This window comes from Delphinus delphis, chromosome 4, assembly GCF_949987515.2.
Source record: "Delphinus delphis chromosome 4, mDelDel1.2, whole genome shotgun sequence".
NCBI lineage: Eukaryota > Metazoa > Chordata > Mammalia > Artiodactyla > Delphinidae > Delphinus > Delphinus delphis.
The window spans coordinates 80,686,075-80,713,335 of NC_082686.1; the positions used below are offsets into that span (position 1 = coordinate 80,686,075).

At 40.4% G+C, this 27,261-nt stretch overlaps 1 protein-coding gene across 1 annotated transcript; it reads right to left on the reverse strand.

The window, feature by feature from the left end:
- Positions 1-1,372: 1,372 nt before the first annotated feature.
- LOC132424847 (fetuin-B) lies at positions 1,373-20,399 on the reverse strand. The gene is made up of 7 exons (XM_060010972.1): positions 20,024-20,399; positions 19,581-19,691; positions 17,927-18,014; positions 15,692-15,861; positions 14,879-14,977; positions 2,880-2,963; positions 1,373-1,853 (listed from the first exon to the last, which is right to left on the reverse strand). Exons 1-7 carry the CDS (start codon positions 20,249-20,251, stop codon positions 1,494-1,496), a joined length of 1,140 nt encoding a protein of 379 aa, XP_059866955.1. The 5' UTR covers positions 20,252-20,399; the 3' UTR covers positions 1,373-1,493.
- Positions 20,400-27,261: the final 6,862 nt, after the last annotated feature.

Below are 27,261 nucleotides of genomic sequence, written 5' to 3' on the forward strand. Positions count from 1 at the left end.
ACCAAAAGCATTGCTATTGGTCCCGCTAAATCTCAGATCTGCTTATCTTGGAGCTCATAAATTCTCACCCTTTGTGATGGTCACAGGACACCCAATGAACCTGGCTCCTGCTTCTGTTGCCCCACAACTGATAAAGGAGAACTATTCCAATATCGCCAAGGCCCTAATTGTTTCTATTAAAAATAACCATGTTTTGGTAAGGTAATCTTTTCACGGTGTGCCCTCGGGAGAAAAAGACCTTAAGCATCACACCTTGCAACCTGGAGATTTTATCTATTTTGAAAAGACGTCTCCAGAAGAACTCTCCTTCAACCTCATGGAAAGGCCTCTATCAGCTACTGCTAGCCAGCTCTTGTGCCACCAAACTCCAAGGAATAGACTCTTGGATTCATGTGACACACCTAAAGAAAGAGCCAAACCCTAATTGGACCTGCCCATCATCTGGTGACCTGAAAGTAAAGATTTCCCAGAACTGAAGCAGATGACAGCTGATGAGACAGCTTTCCCAGGATAACCAGAACAGGCCTGTTGGAAGCTTGTTGCCAAAATTTTGATTACAGAATGCTTCAGATGATCTCCAATGTCTAGGATCTTGATAAAATATGAACTTTAGATAAAAAGGGCCTGAGAGTTCTCCCTCCTACCCCTTCTTGTCATTTAAAGGTGACCTTAATAGGTTTCTAATCTTCGTACTTTCCCTTCGATTTGAGACACTACACCAAGGAAAGGTCCTTCCTGACACTGGATGACAAAAAGCCATTGAAACTAGAATACCTGACTCTTGATCAGTGATGCTTTCAGAGAAAGATCTTGATTAAAAGGGGAGAAAGGTAAAAAATTAATAAACAGAAACCTCAGTTCATAGAGTTGGGAGACCAGAGGGGAGAGCTCTCACCTGTGACAATAGTACAGTCCTATAGGAAGAAGAAAGACGTTTCTTTCCTGGCAAGGACTCAGCTAATGAAAAGCCATGGACTTTTTGTTTAGTATGGCCCTTCCAACTTCCTTTTCCTCTCCATGAAGGCCTTCTCCTTCGCTTGCTGTTTGGGGGATTGCATGTGGCTCTCCGCAGTTGCAGACCCCAAATCACAACCCTCTGCTGATCCTGAATAAACCCATCTTTGCTGGAGAAATATCTTCAGTCTATTTGTTTTAGGTTAACCTCAGAAAGATGAGGACATTCTTAAGTAAGGCCCTATATCAGAAACAATTAGCTAAAAGTAAGAAGTCATTACAAAGAGAGAGGCAGATGATATGAGAGGCATCTATCCATGGCATGGGGCCTTGGGTGGTTTAGGAGGGATGCAGTCCAGTGTGCAAGTGAACAGTTAAGTCTTATTTCCATTTCCGGGCAACATGATGAGACCAAGAGGAGTCAAAAAGACATACTTTATTAGCCTTCTCTATGTTTGAACTGTTTCTCTGTCCCCCTTTTCCCAACGCCGCTCATCTCCTGTAGGGCAGTATGTCGCCCAGGATCCTCTACGTGGTTCTCAAGGTGGGAGAATAAGAGGGTTGTCCATTTGAGCTGGTCCTGGGCACTCAGCAGAGCGTTGTTCTTTTGAGGGGAAAGGCAGGACAACCGGCTTCCCCTCCATAGGGTCCAGGAAGAGGAAGGAGACATCCAGTGGTTCTCCTTGGGGATCTGTGGTTAGATACAGCTGCACAGGGAAGGCCTCAACAGGGTCTGTTCCCTGGGAATCTTCAGCCTTGTTATCCAAGTCAGGAAGGTACTGGACAGTTCCTTTGGGCACAGCTTTTGGCTGATGAGTTGTCTGCTGGGGCTCTTCCGCCTTGAACAGGTTCACAGGTCTCGGGTTAACAGTAGGGTTTTCACCTCTAGGGGTGGGAGCCTGAAATAAGAATGCTTTCAAATAAGGGAATGTCCTCCAAGAAAATTCCTGCCATGCCTGGTACTAGATTATGCTGTTCTGTGCCTTTCTGATGGAATTTTCAAAGGGAGACTAGCTAGATGGGCCTCTGATTAAAGGGCTTAAAGGAAATTCCCTGGCATCTAGTAGTTAAGACTCCAGGCTTTCACTGCCATGGGCTGTGGTTCAACCCCTCGTTGGGGACCTAAGATCCCACAAGCTGCATGGCCAAAAAAAATTTTAAATAAGTAAATGGTTAAAAAGCAAAACAGATAAGGGCCAGGGGGAACCAAACCTTTAGAAGCTTGACTGTAGGCTTCACAAATTTCAGAGCTGAACAATGATCCAGAGAGGTAAGATGGCTTGTTCAAAGTCCCTAGTAAGGTGTCTCCCCACTCCTAGTAGTGGCAGAAGAAGCCACCTCTGGTGATTGTTTATTCTGTGCCAGGCCCAGGGCAGTGCCCTTCAACCAGATCCTCTGACCTGTTTCTCATGGGGATCTGAAGGAGGTAGGTATTGCAATCCAATTCTATAGATGAGGCAACCAAGACTCAGAGAGGTAGGAAATTGCCCATGTTCACAAAACTTGTAGGTGGCAGAACAGGACTGGAACCCAGGTGGCCTGTCTCAACCACCCTTTCAACTACACCAGGCTGCCTTATGGTAAGTGCTCAATAAATACTTCTGAAAAAGGATTCAGTATTTCCATGGAAACAACTTCTACCTATGGTTCAGGGTAAGAGTCTTTGGGACACTGAATTTAATATCTCAGATGCCTGAGCCACTCAAGCTACAGGGGTCTTACTTATGCTATAGGGACCATGTTGTAACTAAAAGAAAGGGTGACAGGTTTTTCTTTTAGCTACCCTGTGGATGTGGCCTTAGGACACCCTGAATAAAGTGGTGATCATGGATTTTAGGAAAATAAAAGGAGAGGGTAGGGTAGGGGCAACTAAAATAATCTGCTCTTTTATTCACAGAAAGACAACCGATTAGACTAAAAAATACCTCTGATTCAAAGAAGTCACAAGTCACGGAGACCGACTTTTCTGAGTGTCGTTCAGTAAGAGAACCGTGGCAAATACCAACAGGCTAAAAAAAGGAAAATACAATGTCACATGTGTATTACGATTATCAATGATCATAAATGGAAATCAACTTGCTTTCTGTTTACATAGACACACAGCCAATCAACACTTTGATGCTCCTACCATGCAATAGGTAGGCTCTGAGCCAATTCTTTAGCTCATCCCTACCAAATAATCACCCAAACTAGGCTAAATTACCTCCAATGAGAGAAACTCAGGATTTCTTGAGGAACAAACTCTATTAGAAAATTCTTTGTATTGAGCAGAAATCTGTGTCTATAGAACAGACACAGAAATCTGGGTCTATCTCTTGGCCACACTTCTACCCTTGGGTCAACTAGAAAACTTGTTTTCATCTCTCATATAGCAGCTCTTTATGTATGTTCCGCCTGAGTTTTTGTTTCTCAGACAAGACTACTCTCATCTCCTTAAACTTTTCTTTATTTAAAAATAAAATAAGTTTGTTTTCTTATTAGAAATGTAATAAACAGTTATTTAGAATATGGATAAACAAATAGAAAATAAAAAGACCTGTAACTACATGAAAGGTACCCGTTTCCTGCAGTGATTTGATTTCTTTTCTTCTAACATTTCTTCCTATGCATACATAATTTTTCTTCTAGAAAAATAGAATTATACTCTTCATAATATTTTATAACTCTTTTGTCATTTAACAATATATAGTAAAAATCCATCTATGACACTGAATAGTTTTCTATGATTTTCTTTATAATGGCTACCTAATATTCCTCTGTGTTATTTAACAAGTTCTCTTTTGTTAGAAGCTGGATTGAACCTAATTTTTTTTTTTTTTTTTTTGGCGGTACACGGGCCTCTCACTGTTGTGGCCTCTCCCATTGCGGAGCACAGGCTCCGGATGCGCAGGCTCAGTGGCCATGGCTCATGGGCCTAGCCGCTCCACGGCATGTGGGATCTTCCCGGACTGGGGCATGAACCCGTGTTCCCTGCATCGGCAGGCGGACTCTCAACCACTGCGCCACCAGGGAAGCCCTGAATCTAATTTTTTATGTTTAAACATTGAAGCTATTTTCATATATCCTTTGGGTAAATTCCTAGAAGAGAAACTTTAGAGTCATAGAGTATGCATTTTTTTCAAGTGTAAACAGAGGGCCAGTGTAGACCAAGAGAAAATTACAACTGCAGGTCCAGTTATGTAAAAGACTTTAAACTCTTTTCTCTATTTCCTCTCTCATTCTTCCTGGAGCTTGGAAGAACCATAGTTAAATAAATGATTGCAGGAGGGGGAGAAAGAGTGAAAGGACAGACCTTGACTCCTTCCTCACAGCAGGTTCTAACCTCTAGGTCAGGCTTGAGCTACAGGGAGGAGAAAGCTTTGAATTGGATGTGAGATAGAAGTTTTGATTCAGAATTGACTAAAAGGGATTTTTAATACCTGAAAGTGAATCTTAATAATCAAAGTGAAATTGTTCTTATTACTGAATATAACCAGAAAGCTATGTGATCTGCCCAAGATGGCATTGAGAAGTGAGAAAGGGAGATTCTACAGAAGATGATGAAGACATTTTCCCAATTATTCCTTAATATTCAATTGACTGGTTATGAAAGACTTTTGAGAGACATAGTTCAGATTCAAAGACACACATGGGTTGAAAATTAAAAGATGGAAAAAATTTACAATGCAAACAGTAATAAAAAAGAGCTGGGAATGGCTATACAAATATCAGACAAAATTTACTTTAAGACAAAAATTGTTACTAGTGACAAGGAAAAACATTTTATAATGATAAAAGGCTCAATTTATTAGAAAGACATAACAACTATAAATATAATGCCCCTAATAATAGAGCCCCAAGGTACATAGGCAAAACCTGACAGAATTCAAGGAAGACATAGATAATTCAACAATAATAGTTGGAAACCTCATTTTCAATAATGGATAAAACAAGTTTGCAGAACATCAACAAAGAAACAGAAGTCTTGAACAACACTATAAACAAATTAAACCTAATAGACAATTACAGAATGTTTTACCTAACAACAGCAGAATACACATTCTTCTCAAGTGTACATGGAACTTTCTCTAGGATATACCTTATGTTAAACCATAAAACAAGCTTCAATACATTTAAAAGAATTGAGATCACACAGAGTACATTCCCCAACCACAATGGGATGAAATTAGACATGAATAACAGAAGGAAATTGGAATTTTCACAAATATGTGGACATTAAATAACACTCTTAAATAACCAATTGGCCAAAGACGAGATCACAAGGAAAATTAGAAAATATTTGGAGATAAATGGAAACAAAAACAACATGTATAACTTGTGAGATGCAGCTCAATCGTTTCTTAGAAGGAAATCTGTAGATGTAAATGCTTATGTTAAAAGCAAATAAAGATTGTAAATCAATAACCTAAACTTCTACCTTAAAAAGCTAGAAAAAGAAAAGTAAACTAAGCCCAAAGCAAACAAAAAGAAGTTTACAATAAAGAGTAGACAGGAAATAAATGAACTAGATAATAAAAAAAGAACGCAGAAAAAAATGAAACTGAAAGTTGATTCTTTTTTGAAAAATTTAATAAAATTGGCAAAGCTTTAGATAGACTAAGAAAAAAATGACTCAAGCTACTAAAATGGGAATTAAATAGGGTACATCACTTCTAATCTTTCAGAAATAAAAATGGAATACTATGAACAATTGTATGCTGGAAAATTGGATAACTTAGATGAAATGGACAAATTCCTAGGAAGATATGAACTACCAAAACTTACTCAAGAAGAAATATAAAACCTGAATAGACTTACAACAAGTAAAGAGATTGAATTATTAATCAAATAATCTTCCCACAAAGGAAAGCTCAGGCCCAGATGGCTTCACTGGGGAATTCTACCAAATATTTAAAGAAGAATGAACATCAACCTTTCACAAATTCTTCCAAAATAAAACAGAAGAGGAGGGAAATTTTCCCAATTCATTATATGAAGCCAATATTAAACTCATATGAAAATCAGGCAGATATGACACAGAAAAACTACAGACCAATGTCTCTTATAAATATGAGATTAAATATCTTTAAAAGAAAAAAACAACCACTGGTGAACTGAATGCAGGACTTCCCTGGTGGCGCAGTGGTTAAGAATCCGCCTGCCAGTGCAGGGGACATGGGCTCGAGCCCTGGTCTGGGAAGATCCCACATGCTACGGAGCAACTAATCCCGTGCACCACAACTACTGACCCTGCACTCTAGAGCCCATGAGCCACAACTACTGAAGTCTATGTGCCTAGAGCCCATGCTTCACAACAAGAGAAGCCACCACAATGAGAAGCCCGTGCACTGCAATGAAGAGTATTCCCTGCTTGCTGCAGCTAGAGAAAGCCCACACGCAGCAACAAAGACCCAACACAACCAAAAATAAGTAAATAAACTTTTTAAAAACTCTGAATTCAGAAACATATAAAAGGGGTTATACACCATGATCAACTGTGATTCATCCGCAAAGCACAAGTCTGTTTTAATATAAAAAAATCATTGTTATGTAAAATACTAATAGATTAAAGGAGAAAAAGAAAACCAAACGATTATCTCATTAACACAGAGAAGGCATGAGACAAACTCTAACACTGTTTTTTGATAAAAGCATTCAACAAACTAGTAGGACTAGATGGGAACTTTCTCAACTTGATAAAAAAGCAGCTATAAAAAGCCTACAGTTACCATCACATTAAACGATGAAATACTGAATGCTTTCCTCCTTAAATCAGGAATAAGATAAGGATGTCTGCTCTCCCCATCTCTATTCAGCATTGTACTGGAAGTTCTAGTCAAGAAAATGAGGTAAGAATTAAAAGTCATTTAGATTGGAAAGGAAGAACTAAAACTATTTGTAGAAGACATGATCTTGTATACAGAAAATCCTAAGGACTCTACCAGAAAACTATTAGAACTATAAAAATGAGTTCAACAAGGTTACAGGATACAAGATCAAAATATGAAAGATCAATTATACTTCTACATATTTGCAATGAACAATCCAAAAATAAAATTGAGAAGACAAATACATTATATTAGCATCAAAGAGGAAAAAATACTTAGCTATACAAAAAAGTGAAAGTTTTGGACACTGACGACTACAAAACATTGTTGAAAGAAATTAAATAAGTCCTAAACAAATGGAAAGACATCCCATATTCATGGGCTGGAAGAATTACTAATTTTAAGATGACAGTACTTACTATATACATTGGTCTACAGAGTCAATGAAATCCCTATCAAATTTCCTGCTTTTTAAAGATAGAAACTGACAAGCTGATTCTAAAGTTGATTTATTATGAAAATGCAAAGAATCCAAAATACCCAAAATAATCTTAAATAGGAAAAACAAAATAGGAGGGCTCAGACTTCTCAATTCAAAATTTACTACAAAACTATAATATTGGAGATAGTGTGGTACTGGTATAAGAATAGATATGCAGATCAATGAAGTAAAATTGAAGGTACAAAAATAAACCCTTACAGAGAGAGCAGATAGCAGAAGCAAGAAGAATTACAATTTTGCAGCCTGTGGAACAAAAACCACATTCACAGAAAGATAGATAAGATGAAAAGGCTATGTACCAGATGAAGGAACAAGATAAAACCCCAGAATAACAACTAAGTGAAGTGGAGATAGGCAACCTTCCAGAAAAAGAATTCAGAATAATGATAGTGAAGATGATCCAGGACCTCAGAAAAAGAATGGAGGCAAAGATTGAGAATATGCAAGAAATGCTTAACAAAGACCTAGAAGAATTAAAGAACAAAGAAATAGAGATGAACAATAAAATAACTGAAATGAAAACTACACTAGAAGGAATCAATAGCAGAATAACTGAGGTAGAAGAACGGATAAGTGACCTGGAAGACAGAATGATGGAATTCACTGCTGCAGAATAGAATAAAGAAAAAAGAAAGGCAAAGAAATGAAGACAGCCTAAGAGGCCTCTGGGACAGCATTAAATGCAATAACATTCGCATTATAGGGGTCCCAGAAGGAGAAGAGAGAGAGAAAGGACCAGAGAAAATATTTGAAGAGGTTGTAGTCGAAAACTTCCCTAACATGGGAAAGGAAATAGCCACCCAAGTCCAGGAAGTGCAGAGAGTCCCATACAGGATAAACCCAAGGAGAAACACACCAAGACACATAATAATCAAATTGGCAAAAATTAAAGACAAAGAAAAATTCTTGAAAGCAGCAAGGGAAAAATGACAAATAACATACAAGGGAACTCCCATAAGGATAACAGCTGATTTCTCAGCAGAAACTCTACAAGCCAGAAGGGAGTAGAATGATATACTTAAAGTGATAAAACGGAAGAAGCTACAACCAACATTACTCTACCCAGCAAGGATCTCATTCAGATTCGATGGAGAAATGAAAAGCTTTACAGACAAGTAAAAGCTAAGAGAATTCAACACCACCAAACCAGCTCTACAACAAATGCTAAAGGAACTTCTCTAAGTGGGAAACATGAGAGAAGAAAAGGACCTACAAAATCAAACCCAAAACAATTAAGAAAATGGTCATAGGAACATACATATCGATAATTACCTTAAACGTGAATAGATTAAATGCTCCAACCAAAAGACACAGGCTTGCTGAATGGATACAAAAACAAGACCTATACATATGCTGTCTACAAGAGACCCACTTCAGACCTAGGGACACATACAGACTGAAAGTGAGGGGATGGAAAAAGATATTCCATGCAAAGGGAAATCAAAAGAAAGCTGGAGTAGCAATACTCATATCAGATAAAATAGACTTTAAGATAAAGAACGTTACAAGAGACAAGAAGGACACTACATACTGATCAAGGGATCAATCCAAGAGGAAGATACAACAATTATTAATATATATGCACCCAACATAGGAGCACATCAATCCATAAGGCAACTGCTAACAGCTGTAAAAGAGGAAATCAACAGTAACACAATAATAGTGGGGAACTTTAATGCCTCACTTACACCAATGGACAGATCATCCAAACAGAGAATTAATAAGGAAACACAAGCTTTAAATGACACAATAGACCAGATATATTTAATTGATATTTATAGGACATTCCATCCAAAAACCACAGATTACACTTTCTTCTCAAGTGTGCATGGAATATTCTCCAGGATACATCACATCTTGGGTCACAAATCAAGCCTCAGTAAATTTAAGACAATTGAAATCATATCAAGCATCTTTTCTGACCACAATGCTATAAGATTAGAAATCAATTACAGGGAAAAAACCGTAAAAAGCACAAACACATGGAGGTTAAACAATATGTTACTAAATAACCAAGATATCACTGAAGAACTCAAAGAGGAAATCAAAAAATACCTAGAGACAAATGACAATGAAAACACGATGATCCAAAACCTCTGGGATGCAGCAAAAGCAGTTCCAAGAGGGAAGTTTATAGCTATACAAGCCTACCTCAAGAAACAAGAAAAATCTCAAATAAACAATCTAACCTTACACCTAAAGGAACTAGAGAAAGAAGAACAAACAAAACCCAAAGTTAGCAGAAGGAAAGAAATCATAAAGATAAGAGCAGAAATAAATGAAATAAAAACAAAGAAAACAATTGCAAAGATCAATAACACTAAAAGTTGGTTCTTTGAGAAGATAAAATTGATAAACTATTAGCCAGACTCATCAAGAAAAAGAGGGAGAGGACTCAAATCAATAAAATTAAAAATGAAAAAAGAGAAGTTACAACAGACACCGCAGAAATACAAAGCATCCTAAGAGACTACTACAAGCAACTCTATGCCAATAAAATGGACAACCTGGAAGAAATTCTTAGAAAGGTATAACCTTCCAAGACTGAACCAAGAAGAAATAGAAAATATGAACAGACCAATCATAAGTAATGAAATTGAAACTGTGATTAAAAATCTTCCAACAAACAAAAGTCCAGGACCAGATGGCTTCACAGGTGAATTCTATCAAATATTTAGAGAAGAGCTAACACCCATCCTACTCAAACTCTTCCAAAAAACTGCAGAGGAAGGAACACTCCCAAACTCATTCTATGAGGCCACCATCACCCTGACACCAAAACCAGACAAAGATACTACAAAAAAAGAAAATTACAGACCAATATCACTGATGAATATAGATGCAAAAATCCTCAACAAAATACTAGCAAACAGAATCCAACAACACATTAAAAGGATCATACATCAGGATCAAGTGGGATTCATCCCAGGGATGCAAGGATCCTTCAATATATGCAAATCAATCGATGTGATGCACCATATTAACAAACTGAAGAATAAAAACCATATGATTATCTCAATAGAGGCAGAAAAAGCTTCTGACAAAATTCAACACCGACTTATGATAAAAACTCTCCAGAAAGTGGGCATAGAGGGAACCTACCTCAACATAATAAAGTCCATATATGACAAACCCACAGCAAACATCATTCTCAATGCTGAAAAACTGAAAGCATTTCCTCTAAAATCAGGAACAAGACAAGGATGTCCACTCTCACCACTATTATTCAACATAGTTTTGGAAGTCCTAGCCATGGCAATCGAGAAGAAAAAGAAATAAAAGGAATACAAATTGAAAAGAAGGAGTAAAACTGTCACTGTTTGCAGATGACATGATACTGTACATAGAGAATCCTAAGGATGCCACCAGAAAACTACTAGAGCTAATCAATGAATTTGGTAAAGTTGCAGGAAACAAAATTAATGCACAGAAATCTCTTGCACTCCTATACACTAATGATGAAAAATCTGAAAGAGAAATTAAGGAAATACTCCCATTTACCATTGCAACAAAAAGCATAAAATACCTATGAATAAACCTACCTACGGAGACAAAAGGCAAAAGTTTCCTACCTAGGCAGAAAACTATGTCTACTGATGAAAGAAATTAAAGATCATACCAACAGATGGAGAGATATACCATGTTCTTGGATTGGAAGAATCAATATTGTGAAATTGACTATACTACCCAAAGCAATCTACAGATTCAATGCAAGCCCTATCAAATTACCAATGGCATATTTTAAAGAACTAGAACAAAAAAATCTTAAAATTTGTATGGAGACAAAAAAGACCCCAAATAGCCAAAGCAGTCTTGAGCGAAAAAAGTGGAGCTGGAGGAATCAGATCCCCTGACTTCAGACTACACTACAAAGCTACAGTAATCAAGACAATATGGTACTGGCACAAAAACAGAAATATAGACCAATGGAACAAGATAGAAAGCCCAGAGATAAACCCATACACCTATGGTCAGCTAATCTATGACAAAGGAGACAAGGATATACAATGGAGAAAAGACAGTCTTTTCAATAAGTGGTGCTGGGAAAACTGGACAGCTATATGTAAAAGAATGAAATAAGAACACTCCCTAACACCATACACAAAAATAAACTCAAAATGGATTAGAGACCTAAATGTAAGACCAGACACTATAAAACTCTTAGAGGAAAACATAGGAAGAACACTCTTTGACGTAAAACACAGCAAGGTCTTTTTTGATCCACATCCTAGAGTAATGGAAATAAAAACAAAAATAAACAAATGGGACCTAATGAAACTTAAAAGCTTTTGCACAGCAAAGGAAACCATAAAAAAGATGAAAAGATAACCCTCAGAATGGGAGAAAATATTTGCAAATGAATCAACAGACAAAGGATTAATCTCCAAAATATATAAACAGCTCATGCAGCTCAATATTAAAAAAACAAACAACCCAATCCAAAAATGGGCAGAGGGCCTAAATAGACATCTCTCCAAAGAAGACATACAGATGGCCAAGAAGCAAATGAAAAGCTGCTCAACATCACTAATTATTAGAGAAATGCAAATCAAAACTACAGTGAGGTATCACCTCACACCAGTTAGCATGGGCATCATCAGAAAATGTACAAACAACAAATGTTGGAGAGGGTGTGGAGAAAAGGGAACCCTCTTGCACTGTTGGTGGGAATGTAAACTGATACAGCCACTATGGAGAACAGTATGGAGGTTCCTTAAAAAACTAAAAATAGAATTACCATATGACCCAGCAATCCCACTACTGGGCATATACCCAGAGAAAACCATAATTCAAAAACACACATGCATCCCAATGTTCATTGCAGCACTACTTACAATAGCCAGGTCATGGAAGCAACCTAAATGCCCATCGACAGACAAATGGATAAAGAAGATGTGATACATATATACAATGGAATATTACTCAGCCATAAAACGGAACGAAATTGGGTTTTTTGTTGAGACGTGGATGGATCTAGAGACTGTCATACAGAGTGAAGTAAGAGAAAAACAGAAAGAGAAAAACAAATATCGTATATTAATGCATATATATGGAGTTAGAAAAATGGTACAGATGAACTGGTTTGCAGGGCAGAAATTGAGACACAGATGTAGAGAACAAACGTATGGACACCAAGGGGGGAACGTGGCAGGGGGTGTGGTAGTGGTGTGATGAATTGGGAGATTGGGATCAACATGTATACACTGATGTGTATAAAATTGATGACTAATAAGAACCTGCTGTATAAAAAAATAAATAAAATAAAATTCAGAAAAAAGGGCTTCCCTGGTGGCGCAGTGGTTGAGAGTCCGCCTGCCGATGCAGGGGACACGGGTTCGTGCCCCGGTCCGGGAAGATCCCACATGCCGCGGAGCGGCTGGGCCCGTGAGCCATGGCCGCTGAGCCTGCGCGTCCGGAGCCTGTGCTCCGCAACAGGAGAGGCCACAACAGTGAGAGGCCCGCGTACCGCAAAAAAAAAAATTCAAAAAAAAAAAAACCTCTTACATTTATAGTCAGTTGATCTTCAAAAATATGTCAATACAATTAAATGGGGGAAATCATAGCCTTTTCAACCAATGGTGCTGGGACAACTGGAGATCCACAAGCAGAAGAATGAAGTTGAACCTCCTACCTCATATCATATACAAAAATTAACTCAAAAATGGGTCAGAGGGGACTTCCCTGGCTGTCCAGTGGATGAGACTCTGTGCTTCCAATGCAGGGACAGGGGTTTGATCCCTGGTCGGGGAACTAAGATCCCGCATGCAACTAAGATCCCACATGCCATGCAGTGTGGCCAAAAAAAAAAAAAGAAAGAAAGGGTCAGAGACCTACAGCTAAAACTATAAAACTCTTAGAGGAATACAGAGGAGTAAATCTTAATGATCTTGGGTTAGGTAATGGATTCTTAGATATGACACAAAAAGCGCATTCAACAAAAGAAAAAATATAAAGAAGATTTCATTAAAATTAAAAAATTTTTGTACTACGAAGAACATCATCAAGAAAATGAATAGACAAATCAGAGAATGGGAGAAAATATTTGAAAATCATGTATCTGATAAGGGGATTATATCCAGAATATGTAAAGAATTCTTACAATTCAACAATAAAAAGATAAATAATCTAAGTTTTAAATGACAAAGGATTTGAATAGACTTTCCTCCAAAGAATACATACAAATGGCCAAAAGCACATTAAAAGATACTCAATCATTAGCCATTAGGAAAATTCAAATATAACCAAAATGAGAGACTACTTCATACTCAGTAAGATAGCTATAATAAAAAGGACAGATAATAATAATAAGCATTGGCAAAAACATGAAGAAATTGAAACCCTCACATGTTGCTGATGGGATTATGAAACTGCTGCCATCACTTTGGAAAACAGTTTGCAGTTAGTTAAAAGGTTAAACACAGAATTCTCATATGACCCAGCAGTCCCACTCCAAGGTGTGTACTCAAAAGAAATGAAAACATATGTATACATAAAAACTTATACACAGGGAATTCCCTGGCCGTCCAGTGGTTAGGACTCGGTGCTTTCACTGCCATGGGCCTAGGTTCAACCCTTGGTTGGGGAACTAAAATCCCGCAAGCCAAAAGAAAAAAAACTTATACACAAATGTTCATAGTAGTACCATTCATAACATCTCAAATGGGGAAACAACTCAAATATCAATCAACTGTGGAATGGATAAACAATACATGGTATATCCATGCAATGAAATATTATTTGGCCATTAAAAGAAATGAAGCACTGATATATCAATGCTGAACAAGGATAACCCTTGAAAACATTTTGCTAAGTGAAAGAAGCCAGACACAAAAGGCCACATACAGTGTGATTCCATTATATAAAATGTTCAAAAAATGTAGTCATAGAGTCAGTAAGTAGACTAGTGGCTTCCCGGGGCATAGGCGAGAGGGCAAGGGGAATGACTGCTAATGGATATGGAGTTTCTTTTTGGGCTGATGAAAATATTCTAAGATTAGATAGTGGTGATGACAGCACAACTCTATGAATAGACTAAAAAACACTGACTTGTACACCTGAAAAGGGTGAATTTTATGGTGTGTGAATTATATCTTAATAAAATTTTATTATAACTAAGTGAATAAGGGGGGAAAAAGGCTTGCATTTTTCCTAATTGTGCTACAATACATTTTGCCAATTGACGTTCCTACTAGGTGTGCTTGAGATAGTTTCAGGGCACCCTCCCCATCTTGGCTGCATTCTTTGAAAGAAGCCCTGTTTCACTTTGTCCTTCTTAAAGAGTGGTCCAAGGAATGGAACACCATGCTGTATTCCAAATGTAACTGGGTCTGTTTGGATAAAAGCAGGACTACCACCAACCACTGAGGAGAGTTGTCTATATTTTTATAGCCTCCTATGATCATTTTTTGCAAAGCCATCACATTGCTGATGAAAACTGCATTTACAATCAAATATTATTGCATCTGGGCCATCTCTAACTAGTCAGTTGCTCCTTAAGGGGAAGAAAAGTGTCTCATGCATTACAACACTTCATGTATAATTTATGCTCAATAAACATATATAGATGATCTGTGAGCACAAAGCTTAAATTATGAAGACATTCAACAATACTCACCACAGAGTTAGGGGGCTGAAGTGCACAGCTGCTAACCTGGGACTTGGGACATGACTCTTGGATTAAATATTCTACAAAGTAGGCAGGGCCAAACACCCACTGGTAGGAGACAAGAGGTGAGAAATAAAAATCAAACCTTCTCAAGTGGAGAAATGAGTCAGGTTTGGCAACATTATATTTACAGAAACCATACATTCCCAGAGTCATTGTCAACACAGGTCTCTTTTTGTCCCTGTAATCCCCACCATGATCAAACCATGTATTATGATTTTGTTGTTTAGAAAACATATTCACCATACCTTTCTTCCCTTCTTAAGGATTTAACTGGGCTCTAAAAACCTTCCCCTGGGGGAGCTTATTTTTCCTCATGTAAATTTGTTTTTAAATTAGCTTTTCTCTATATGATAGATATCAACATAATTCAGGTACAAATGAACATTTCCCCTAACCCATAAAACTCAACATCCACTCCTGTACTTAAAACACAGAGTAGAACTTGACTTGCTAAGTGGTCCAAGGTCAACCAGATATGGGAATGTGGTAGTAAATAGTGAACCTAAGTAGAATAAACCAAGGAGACTATGAGTCCATTTCCCTTCTTGCCTTCAGGGCAATGAAGTAAAATCATACCACACAACTCTAACAGAAATCCCATGGAATGACTCAGAAACTAAAACATGATTGAATGTGCATCAGGGTTACCAAAGGTAGGGAATGAAGCAAAGGCTCTTAGGGTTCTAATCAAAAAGAGGGCCTCGATAGCGATAGCAACAGTTATGAGACATATTGTTGTAACTGGCCTTTCAGCCTCACCTGCTTAGAAGTCTTGGTGATTTTGACGAGAGAATACTGCTTCGAGGGGCTCTTATCGTTGTATCTTGCAAGAGACTCAGTAGCAGTTTCCAGGAACTTGGGGTTTGACAAATCATGGGGGCTGGAGCTGGGGCAGTCAGGGCATGTCGTGGTAATCTTGCTTCGAGAAACTGTTGATGCCAAAGGGAGCAAGTTTAAAAATAAAACTCCTTAATGATACATAATCCTATAAATCATATGATCACAACAGAAGCAGAGATTGAAAGAAAAAAGATAATGCTCAGCTTTGTCAAGGATGGAGTGGAAAAGCATTATTTAGAAAGAAAGTTAGCTTACTGCAGAGTTTTCTGCAATGAGCGTGTATTACTTTCATAATTTAAAAGGAAACAAAGCAATATATTTTCACCTTACGCAAATTTTTTTACCCTAGGAATTTAGTTAAAAAACACATAATATAGTACAGTTGACCCTTGAACAGCACGGCGGTTAGGGGTGCTGACCCTCCAGACAGCCAAAAATCCCAGTTTAACTTTACATTCAGCCCTCCGTATCCACAGTTCTGCAACCATGGATTCAACCAACTGCATACAGTGTAATATTACAGTATGTATTTAGTGAAAAAAAATCCATGAGTGGACCATGATAGTTAGTTCAAACCCATGTTGTTCAAGGGTCAACTGTATATTGGTATAAAAACATTTTCCTAATTAGCTCAATATCTTCCACCATTATTGCCTCTGTAAAGCAGACTGAGTTGGGATTTCATTACCGTCATGTTTTATTTCCCTTTTAGTCGCCAATACCTAACATAATGTCTAATGCATGGTTGGTGCTTAGTAAATACCTGCTGAATGAATGAGTGAGTGAATGACATACAGAAGGTGGGAAGCACACCCTCTTTGGTTAGAAAATGCAAGTAAGCTGGAAAATAAAAGTTGATCAAATCACTGTATGACTGGATAGGATAATCACACTAATGGTACAGTTAGAATGTCTGATTGGAGGAGCTGGGGGGTGGCAAAACTTGTATAAAAGTCAGGCTAGGAAACTTGTCTAGCAGTTGTTTTGACAAAGCAAGCACATTGTTTTGATCAACTGTGTGTTTATTTGGATGTATTCGGGCATTTTGTGGGGAAGTTACACCCACAGCTGTCACTCCCGGTACCATCCCCACATGTCATTTCCTGACCTCCCATACTTCAGGTACCTAGGACTTCCATTTAAGACCTGATCCATTTTATTGGCTGTTGTCCTCTAATTTAGGCGAGTCTCATCTTCACAACCAGGAAGGTTTAGGTCTGTTGCCCTCTCAAAGGAACCAACGGCATTATTATCACCGAGAGCTTGTTAGAAATGCAGAACCTCAGGCCCTGCCCCATACCTATGGAATCAGAATCTGCACTTGAACAAGATCTCCCAGGGGAGTCACACACACACATAATAGTTTGATGAGTAGCCATATCCTATTTTCCCATGCCATGGATGCTTGCTGTTCAAAGAGAGACCCAGAATGAATGTATGTATTTATTAATTTATTCAATGATATTACAGACTCCTTACACTTCATAGGAACTGGGGGAGAGTTGTAGCAGACAGGAAGAAGGGATAAAACGTTCTACACAATATAAGACAGAAGACCCCAAATCAAGGCAGTGCATGGTCTGTACTCCATGAATGGTTAGGTTAAAGTTGTGTAGGGCTGTAGAATAGGAAAGCACCACTTTTTGTTTGTTTTTTGAGGGGAGGGGGAGTTTCTTGAATAGAGAACGGTGGGGGAGGAAGCAGCATTGACAATGATCTTTAAAGAATGCTTATGAGTTCCAAGGGCAGAGGTTATCAGTGGAGGGCATCCTCAGCAGAGGGAGAAGAACAAACAAGATGCAGAGATTGGAAGGTGTGATGTGTATTCAGAAAATAGTGAGCGATCCAGTTGAATGGAGGGCAGAGTTGGTATAGTCAAGGTAATAAGGCAGAAATAGCTAGAAAGGAAGCCTGGGGACCAGTCAAAGAGGTTATGCCATTTATGTCCGACTGAAAATTTAGGATTTGATGTAGGACACAATGTAGATTAATTGTGGGAAGAGGAGCAGTGCAAGTGTTGGATATATGAAGAACTTGGCTTTGGAATGAATAGGAAGTAAGGATGGGAGAAACCCTATACACTATAGCATAGTATAGTTAAATACTCTTTTTCCATCTATTATTAAAATGCACAAAATCAAAGTGATCTCTTACCTGGGCGAAGAGTACAATTATAAGCAGGTAAAAAGAAAATTCTTCTTGCCTTATTAATGTAAAATATTGCTTTGCATTGACCATAAACCTGGAACCAACAAATACATTTTATGACGCAGTGCAATGAACTAAGACTTTTAAATACCCCCAGAATGAAATTGGACATTTCTTTTTTTTTTTTTTTTTTTTTTTTTATTTTTTTGCGGTACGCGGGCCTCTCACTGCTGTGGCCTCTCCCGTTGCGGAGCACAGGCTCCAGACGCGCAGGCTCCGGACGCGCAGGCTCAGCGGCCACGGCCCACGGCCCCAGCCGCTCCGCGGCATGTGGGATCTTCCCGGACCGGGGCACGAACCCGTGTCCCCTGCATCGGCAGGCGGACTCTCAACCACTGCGCTACCAGGGAAGCCCTGGACATTTCATTTTTAAAGAACAAGAAACTTAAGGTCAATTTTAGTAGTTTGGGGTGGGGAAACGGCCAGCTGATCATTAAACAGTTTAACCTTCTCCTGAGACACAGCTTGACTTCTTCCCAGCCTCCTTCCTGCTTAGGTGAGACTGTGTGTAACTGAGTTCTAACCACAGCATGGTGAGCAGAAGTGATGTGTAACCACTTCCAGGTCTAGCCCATAAAGCTCTCCCACGTGCTATCTGTCCTCCGTGCTCTTTCCCTTTCCATAGCTTGATGCAGGTGAGCATGGTGACCACAGAAGCCACGCGCTGAAGGCAGCAGAGTCTAGGGCCACAACATGGAAGGTACCTGGGTCTCCAAATCACTCCTGGAGGAAGGCCCCTTCCTGATCAAGAATTTCTATTTTGAACTTCATGTGAATGGGGATCAACTTCTATCATTTTGCAATCAGTATACGCTTTTTAGTGTATGTGTTATAGCAGCTAGTGTCACCTTAACAAATGTAATTCACAATACGGTAAATAGACTATTTGCTTTTCAAAACCAGGTAGGTGCAGTTTGACGAATTTGGTTAAATGATTAGAAAAAGATATCTTGGTCAAATAGTTCACTTCTAAACACTTATATCACACTCCTGTACTCATAAAATTTCATATAAATTAATGAAAATAATCTCAGGATAATTGAGAACCAAATGAAAACTCACTACGTTATTTTCAAGCCTCTTCTATGGTCATCTTTAATAGGATCAATTCTGACTCCCTTTAGGTTCTATGATTCCAGGAAATCCTTCCATGGAACCTCTGAGAGCTCCCATACCATAGCCCTCCCTGTGTCCAGCCTCAAATCTCATATCAGTGTTCAGTGAAACAAACTAAAGCAAAATAAAACAAATTAAAAAGTTCCCCCTCCATTACTTCTACAGTTTTCCTTAGACACGCTTCTAGAGCACTACGCTTCAGATCTTTTTTTCTCAATTTAAACACTAGCTCAGAGCCTACAGAAAGGTCTTGGAGGTAGGAAATAATTTGGGGGCAACTTTTCAATTCTGGTGTTATGACCCCAGTGGGAGCCTCAGACACGCCTCTGATTAAACTCTATTTTGTCTGTAGAATTGGAATAGGCACCCCGCCAAAGAGATTTTAAAGAGGGACATTTAAAGATGGTACACATTGAACCATCTTCATGCTGTAGACAGAGAACACCTAGTTTTCCCCCTCGAGCTCCTGGACACAAGTACTCACCGATTCATGTAAGAGCCTCACCCCACAATTCTTCCACGACTTCCTGCTGAGCACATGGCAGCCAGTCTCTAACACGTCCAGCGTGAAATAGAACAGAGACCCCAGACCAGCCTGTGGGAATGGGAGGAGAAATGCACAACCCACATGAAGCAGAAACCCCTAAAGACCAGCAAAAAGGTCCCTGTTTTATGGCAAAGCCAAAGGCTATGACGTTTGTGAAGATTTCTTATAAACGGTGGGACACACGTTTCTGAGCAGATACCGTTAGCACTTGTTTCTAATAACAGTAAGAACCTGTAGCACCCTGGCAGAGGAGAGCAACATGTACTCAACAGGGTTTCTGATTTGGAAAACACCTGCCAACAGGTGTCTCTGGGTTCCCGTGCCCTGGCCAGCCTCCTCAAATTGTGCAAACACCTGCCCCAGAGGGTACTGCCACTTACCTCTTGTGGGTGTTCACGGGCATCGCTCACTCGGTTGAGGCTCAGCACGTAGCCGTCCTTTTGGTCCCTGTTGATGTCCTGCAGGATGAAGTTCGCGATATCCAGCACATCTGAGCTGTTGCAGCCAAGGGAGAAGAGAGGCGGGGGGCTGAGGACTGGAAGGGGTGGAGATCGAGCCCCACAGCAGGCGGCCAGGGTGCAGAGCGCCAGAGGTAGGAACAGACTCATCCTGTCGGGGGCAAGGCCCAGGAGGGGTCAGTATGCAGAGCTGCAGGCACCGGGCTGTATATAGGGCTCTGAGGCCAACTTGAGCAGCTTTGTGATTACAAGCTAAACCAGTGATCAGGTTTTGAAGCACAATGTCCTATTTTATCTCTTTGAATTCTAAATGTGGATTTCCCTGAGTCAGTACTTTGGATGGGATTTGCCACTATCTGTAACCTTAGACCCCTGAGTAATCTCACATTCATGTATACATGTAAACAGATGTCAGTTTCCTAACCATTTCCCAAGAAATCAAAATAAACCCTTGGGTCAAGGGTCCCAAGAGGTCATGATTGAGTTCTGGTTTGTGTCCAGCGCTCCAGCTGAGTCAGAATATGCCCCTAGCACCTTGCCTCTAGCTGATGTCCTGGCCACACTGATCTTTATCTCCATCTTGGAGCCCAGAATCACGGTGCTAACGGGGCTCAGTGACTTCATGCTCCACCTCCCAGGATCACCATTCTTGTTATATCTGAAAAAAGGCTTTAACCCCATATCATCTACATAAAGGCCCCCATGAGATTCCTAAAGCACTTTGGGATCTGGCTAGAAACAGTTTTGTTTAGCATACATACAGATGGCCAATAGGCACATGAAAAAATGCTCAACATTGCTAATTATTAGAGAAATGCAAATCAAAACTACAATGAGGTATACGTCACACCAGTCAGAATGGCCATCATTAAGAAGTCTACAAATAATAAATGCTGGAGAGGGTGTGTTGCACTGTTGGTGGGAATGTAAATTGGGGCAGCCACTATGGAGAACAGTATGGAGCTTCCTTAAAATACTAAAAACAGAGTTGTCATATGATCCAGCAATTTCACTCCTGGGCATATATCCAGAGGAAACTCTTAATTCAAAAAGATACATGCACCCCAATGTTCTTAACAGCACTATTTACAATAGCCAAGTCATGGAAGCAATCTAAGTGTCCATTGACAGATGAATGGATAAAGAAGATGTGAGATTATATATATATATATATATATATCATGGAATGTTACTCAGCCATAAAAAAGAATGAAATAATGCCATTTGTGGCAACATGGATGGACCTAAAGATTATCATACTAAGTGAAGTAGGACAAAGACAAATATGTGATATTGCTTATATGTGAAATCTAAAATATGACACAAATGAACTTATTTACAAAACAGAAACAGACTCACAGACATAGAAAACAAGCTTATGGTTAACAAAGGAGAAAGGGGTGAGGGAGGGATAAATTAGGAGTTTTGGATTAGCAGATACAAACTACTATATATAAAATAGATAAACAACAAGGTCCTACTGTACAGCACAGGGAACTATATTCAGTATCCTGTAATAAACCATAATGGAAAAGAATATGAAAAAGAATATGCATACATATGTATAACTGAATCACTTGACTGTACATCCAGAAACCAACACAACTAATATAGTTTTAAATCAACTATATTTCAATAAAAAATAAAATTTTTAAACTTTTAAAAAAAGGTGTTCTATTTAGCCTCATTTAGTTTTTTTAAAACAAGGACTTCATTTACATTTTAAAGAAGTGAGGGACTTCCCTGGTGGAGCAGTGGTTAGAGTCCACCTACCAATGTAGGGGACATGGGTTCTATCCCTGGGCCGGGAAGATCCCACATGCCGCGGAGCAACTAAGCCCATGCGCCACAACTACTGAGCCTGCGCTCTAGAACCCGCGAGCCACAGCTACTGAGCCCATGTGCCACAACAAGAGAAGCCACCTCGATGAGAAGCCCACGCACTGCAACGAAGAGTAGCCTCCACTCTAGGCAACTAGAGAAAGCCAGTGAGCAGCAACAAAGACCCAGTGCAGCCAAAAATAAATTAATTAATTAATTTAAAAAGAAAAGTGAATGGCGTGTCAATAGTTCTTGCATCACACTCCAATTCTACACTTTTTTCTATGGATCTGTGTGGGAGCAAACTTGTTCAGAGGCTAAAACCTAATACTATTGTTAAGAGATAGATAATGATTGGAGGGTGGGCTGAAATACAGGAATACACTGGTTCGGACCCTGGCTTCTCTCTTTTAGCTTCTGCTTGGGATTCCACTTGGAAGTTACTACTGACTGGAACTGTACAAAGCACAAACATCTTTTAAAACTTTCTATTTGAAAACACATACACACATCAGAAATAGCTTGTCACAAGAGAAGGGAAGCTTCTAGACTAGGCTACCATAGAAGGTATTCTATAGAACCCTGTTCCGTGAGATATGCTCATTACTCACCCCTCTCTCCACCCTTCCCACCCTCCGACCTCAGTGTTCTGTGCTCAAAGAAGTTTAGGAACTGCTGCGTCCATAGATGCACAGTCTTATAGAGTCTGAACACACATGAGCATGTTAAAGGCTCTCTGAAGCTTTGAGGTGCAGAAATCTATTTATATCACAATTTCCTATACTAACTTGACTGTAAGAGAGATTTTTGTGATACTTATTATTAACCTGCAAAATCCAGTTTTGGAATTGCTGCACTGGTAAATAAGGATAGCTATCTGTGAGATTTTTTGATAGGAAACTGCTCAGATGTATGAAGATTCTTTACTGAAAGTGGAGATATTCCGAGTGGTTTGAAAGAAATGTCCCTCCCTGAACTGAAATGTGCAGTATGATAGTCACGGCTGATAACCGTGAACTAAACCTAAGCAAGTCATTTAATATTATCTGTTTATTTAAAACTTTAATTTCACACTAAACTTAAATATAATGATTTGTGTTGCTAATAAGGATTGCTGTAATTAGCTAATGTGATAAAATTTAAATTTTTATTAAAAAGTTGAGTGGAAAATATTTTTTTCTTCATCGATCACCATGTTCTTGGGGGTCACTGTAGATCACTTGGTGGTAGCATACAGACTCACAGAAAAGTACTGTACCCTTAATGATAATTTAGTGACTCTAACCAGCAGATTTCTGAGGTGAGAAAACTGAGGTATAGGAAAGAAGTGCCTAACAAAAATCATAAATGAATTAGTGACAGAACCAGTTATAGAAAACTTCTAGTTTAGAATCTTTTTCATCAGAGCAAATATTACAGCAATAGCCTAATTGTAACTCTTTTAATTACCAACTGAATGAACATGGAAAGTTCAACCTCAAAAGGCAGATCTGTAAAATGGGCTAATCACAGAGCCTGCCTCATAGGAGATTCTATATGAGGAGGGCTAGACACACACTTGTTACCTAGGATAGCTAGTGTTATAGGTATAATCATGGCAGTTACTTGAAACCCCACATACACTGATTGAGGGTTAGGGTTATGCCAGGGACTGTGTTAGGCTCTCGGTAATCAAGGGTTAATAAGACTAATTAGCTTAATATGATACAGCCCCTAACTAATTTCTGCAAGCAAACAATCAGTTTTCAAGGCTTGCTTTATAAACTCAAATCTAATGATCCCAGCTCCTTAGAGATGGGCATGAGGCATTGTTTTCAACCAGAAGCAACAGTAGGAAAATGGGTATGAAAACCAGAAATGGGCATGGACGTCAGACGTTCAATTATTGGAGTACGACAAAGATTTACAGCCAGCGAGGGAACAAACATTCACAGGGCTCAGATGATGTACAAAAAGAAGTTGGGAAGGATGGAGGAGACAGGACTGAAGAGAAGCCAAAAGAGGAGGAGAGAGTTTGGGGCCTGAGGAAATGCATTGGACATGCAGGGGTAAAGGCCTTCACCGCAACTAAGAAGAAAGGCAAATAGATTAAAGGGCGATTAAACTCTGACCGGAGAGGAAACTGGACTTTGACTCGAACGTCCTGGTTCAACCCTTAGCTGTGTAGACCACAGGTGAGAGGCATCAGTTTCCTCAACTGTGAAATCGGGTGTAGAATCAGGTGACTGCCGAGAGCCCTCAGCCCTGCCTTGAAGGCATGCCTGCCCTTCTCTTTACCTGACACGGTTCCATTTTCCAGGAAAGATCCCTCCCAGGATCTGGTAAGATGGAACTTGTTCACCAGGGCCCAAGGAATCTGCGTTTCAAGCCAGTTTCAAACAACCTGGGCCCAGCCTCCTGCTAAGTTGTGGAGTATGGAGCCCTGTGAGAGGCAGCAGGGAGAGGAGGCCGGTCTTTGGAGTCAGATAGACCTGGGTTTCAATTCTGCCTCTGCCATTTGCTTTGTAGACGGCCTGAGACACTGTGGGTGCCGTAACATTTCGCTTCCTTGCCCATAAAACACCAGCACGCACAGGCTCACACACACACATACCTGCACCTACTTGTAGAAAGAGGGGAACACATTTGGTCTTTCCCCAGGAGCCCCACCCCAGGTACACTTCTGTTTTGTCCCCATCACGTATGTGGAGGACTTTAGAATCAGCAGAGCAGTTTAGTTCGGCATAGGAACGTGAGAGCAAGGCTGTGGGGCCATCAACCCAGGTTTAAACCTTGGCTCTGGTTCAGGGTGATCATCTAATCCAGTGCTTTCCATAAAACACACTGCAAGTCACATGTTTTATTTTAAATTTCCTAGTAGCCACATTTAAAAAGTAAAGAAAGAAAAGAGCAGGTGAAATTAATTTTAACATTTGACTTAATCCAATAGATTCAAAATATCATCATTTCAATCTGTCATTAATAGAAAGATTTATGAATGAGATCGTTTCCACTCGTTTTACACTATGGCACGCCTCACTTAAGATGCTAACAATCAGATGTGGCCACTGACTAGATGGCACAGGCTCTCCCGGTCCAAGGAACGTAGCGGGAACCGCCATGTTCTGAGGCCTCAGTGAAGACTGGTCACAGGGGAGGTAAGTGCAAGGTGCTTGGTACAGCCCTGGTGCATAGGACACGTGGGACAACATCTGCTGTCACAGCCGTGACTGTCCTTGTGGTCCTCACCTTGTCTCACATAGCACAGACCCCAGGCGACTCTGCTGGCAACTTTTCCCAGCCCACCCGAACGGAGTCACAGCGAAGGGGGTCAGGTTAGGAGAAACCGGGCTGATTATCCTTGAGCCAGGAGGGGGCGGTACCTGGGCTCCCCTCCCTCCAGCCTCCTGACAATGGAGTGATTCAGGGCAGAGATAGCGGATTGTTGATTTTACAACAGGGAGATGTAGGCCAGGCGAGGCATTGTTTGCTGCAGCTGGGAGAGGCACGGCCCATAGGATTAGGTCCCTGGGGAGGTAAAAGAGTGGCACCAAGTCTTGACCTGAGAGGGTGGGTTGCGTACTCAGGAAGAATGTTCAGCAGCCACAGCTCCAGAATGTCAGGCTGGCACTGCCCTCGTTAAAGACCATCTCTGCAGCTGGTTGCTGTGTTTCTCTCCTCCTTTCCTCCTTTTATCTTCTCTTCCTTCCATAAATATTGAATGAACATTTATTCCGTATGCTGCCGAGGCTCAGCATTACGCATAATAAGTACCGCTGCTGAGTTCTCAGTGTGTGCCAGCCCTGTGCTAAGGATTTTGTGTTCCTCCTCTCATTTAAGGTCCTCAACCAACCCAGCACTGTAGGTACCACTGTCATTTCCATTGTTCAAATGAGGAAAACTGAGGAACAGAGAGGTTAAGCAGCTTGCCCAAGGTCTTACAGCAGGGTATACATCTAGCCTATATGGCTTCAGAGAAGAAGGCAGAGTTCTTGTCCTCAGTGAGTGGCTTCTAGGAAAGCAATGGGGGAGGAACTAGCTCTGCTGGAGAAGTCAGGAAAGGCTTCCCAGAGGAAGTGACATTCTGGCTGGGGCTTGAAGGAGGAATAGGAGTATGCCTGATGGGCAAGGCAGGGAGGGTATCCAAGGAAGTGGGAGCTGGAGCAGCAGTAAAAACAAAAAATGTGAATTATGTAGTTTACCTTCTATGCCCTTCCAACCCTTCCAACTGCCTCCTCTATAAACTGAAAGGTATTTGTTTCTGCCAACCCACCCAGTAGCCTCAGGCCACCCATTGACAGTCTGTCTCCTAAAGTTCCTGGACACTGGAACCTCTCTCTCCCTTTTATCAATAATATGTAGGCAATGTACGAAAAAATTCAGAAGGTTTAGAGCTCATCTTTCAGTCTCAAAATATTCTTGGGGCAAATCTTTGCAGTATCGAAAGTGGGATTTTCTACAAGAATCCCTATGGTGTTGCGGCCAAGAGCACAGACTCTGGGCTCAAACAAGCCTGGGTGTGATCCCAGCTCTACCACTCGTCAGCCCTGTGAGCATTAATACATAGATTGAGGCCACATTTAACCCATAGGAAAGATGTGAGGGTCAGGCAGGGTCCTGCACACAAATAAAGTGCTTGGGACACAGCTGGCCCTCAGCATGTCACCAAAGAGATTCTAAAAGATAACAAGGGACCCTAAGGGAAGGCGGGTAGGATCTCCAAACCACATCTCACACTCACTTTAATGAAGGAGGTTGGAGGCAGCAGTGGTGGTTTCTGAAGAGATATCAAGGATGTCTCAGCTTTGCAGGGTACCCAGGGTCACTCAGGCCTGGGGGCCAACCCACACTAACCCTATGCACAAGCAACTGATGTATAAACCAGACGCCTGATGGTTAATTTACACTGGAGAGGGATGTCTCTCTGGCATCTCCCCAGCAGGCTGGACAAACACCACCAAGTTCTTCCTCTCTGATCACCCTTTTTTTTTTTTTTTTGTGGTACGCGGACCTCTCACTGTTGTGGCCTCTCCCGTTGCGGAGCACAGGCTCCAGACACGCAGGCTCAGTGGCCATGGCTCACGGGCCCAGCCGCTCCGCGGCATGTGGGATCATCCCGGACCGGGGCACAAACCTGCGTCCCCTGCATCGGCAGGCGGACTCTCAACCACTGCGCCACCAGGGAAGCCCAGATCACCCTTTTATATCCTGCAAATAGGCTGCCTTGTCACTTCAGAATGCCAGGCAACAATACACTTGGCCTTCAATAGCTGGCATGCAGTGCTGGGCATACACCCTGGTTCCTGAATTAGAGGCATGGTCCAGACAGAAGGCTAAGATTTAATTAGGGACAGACTCTC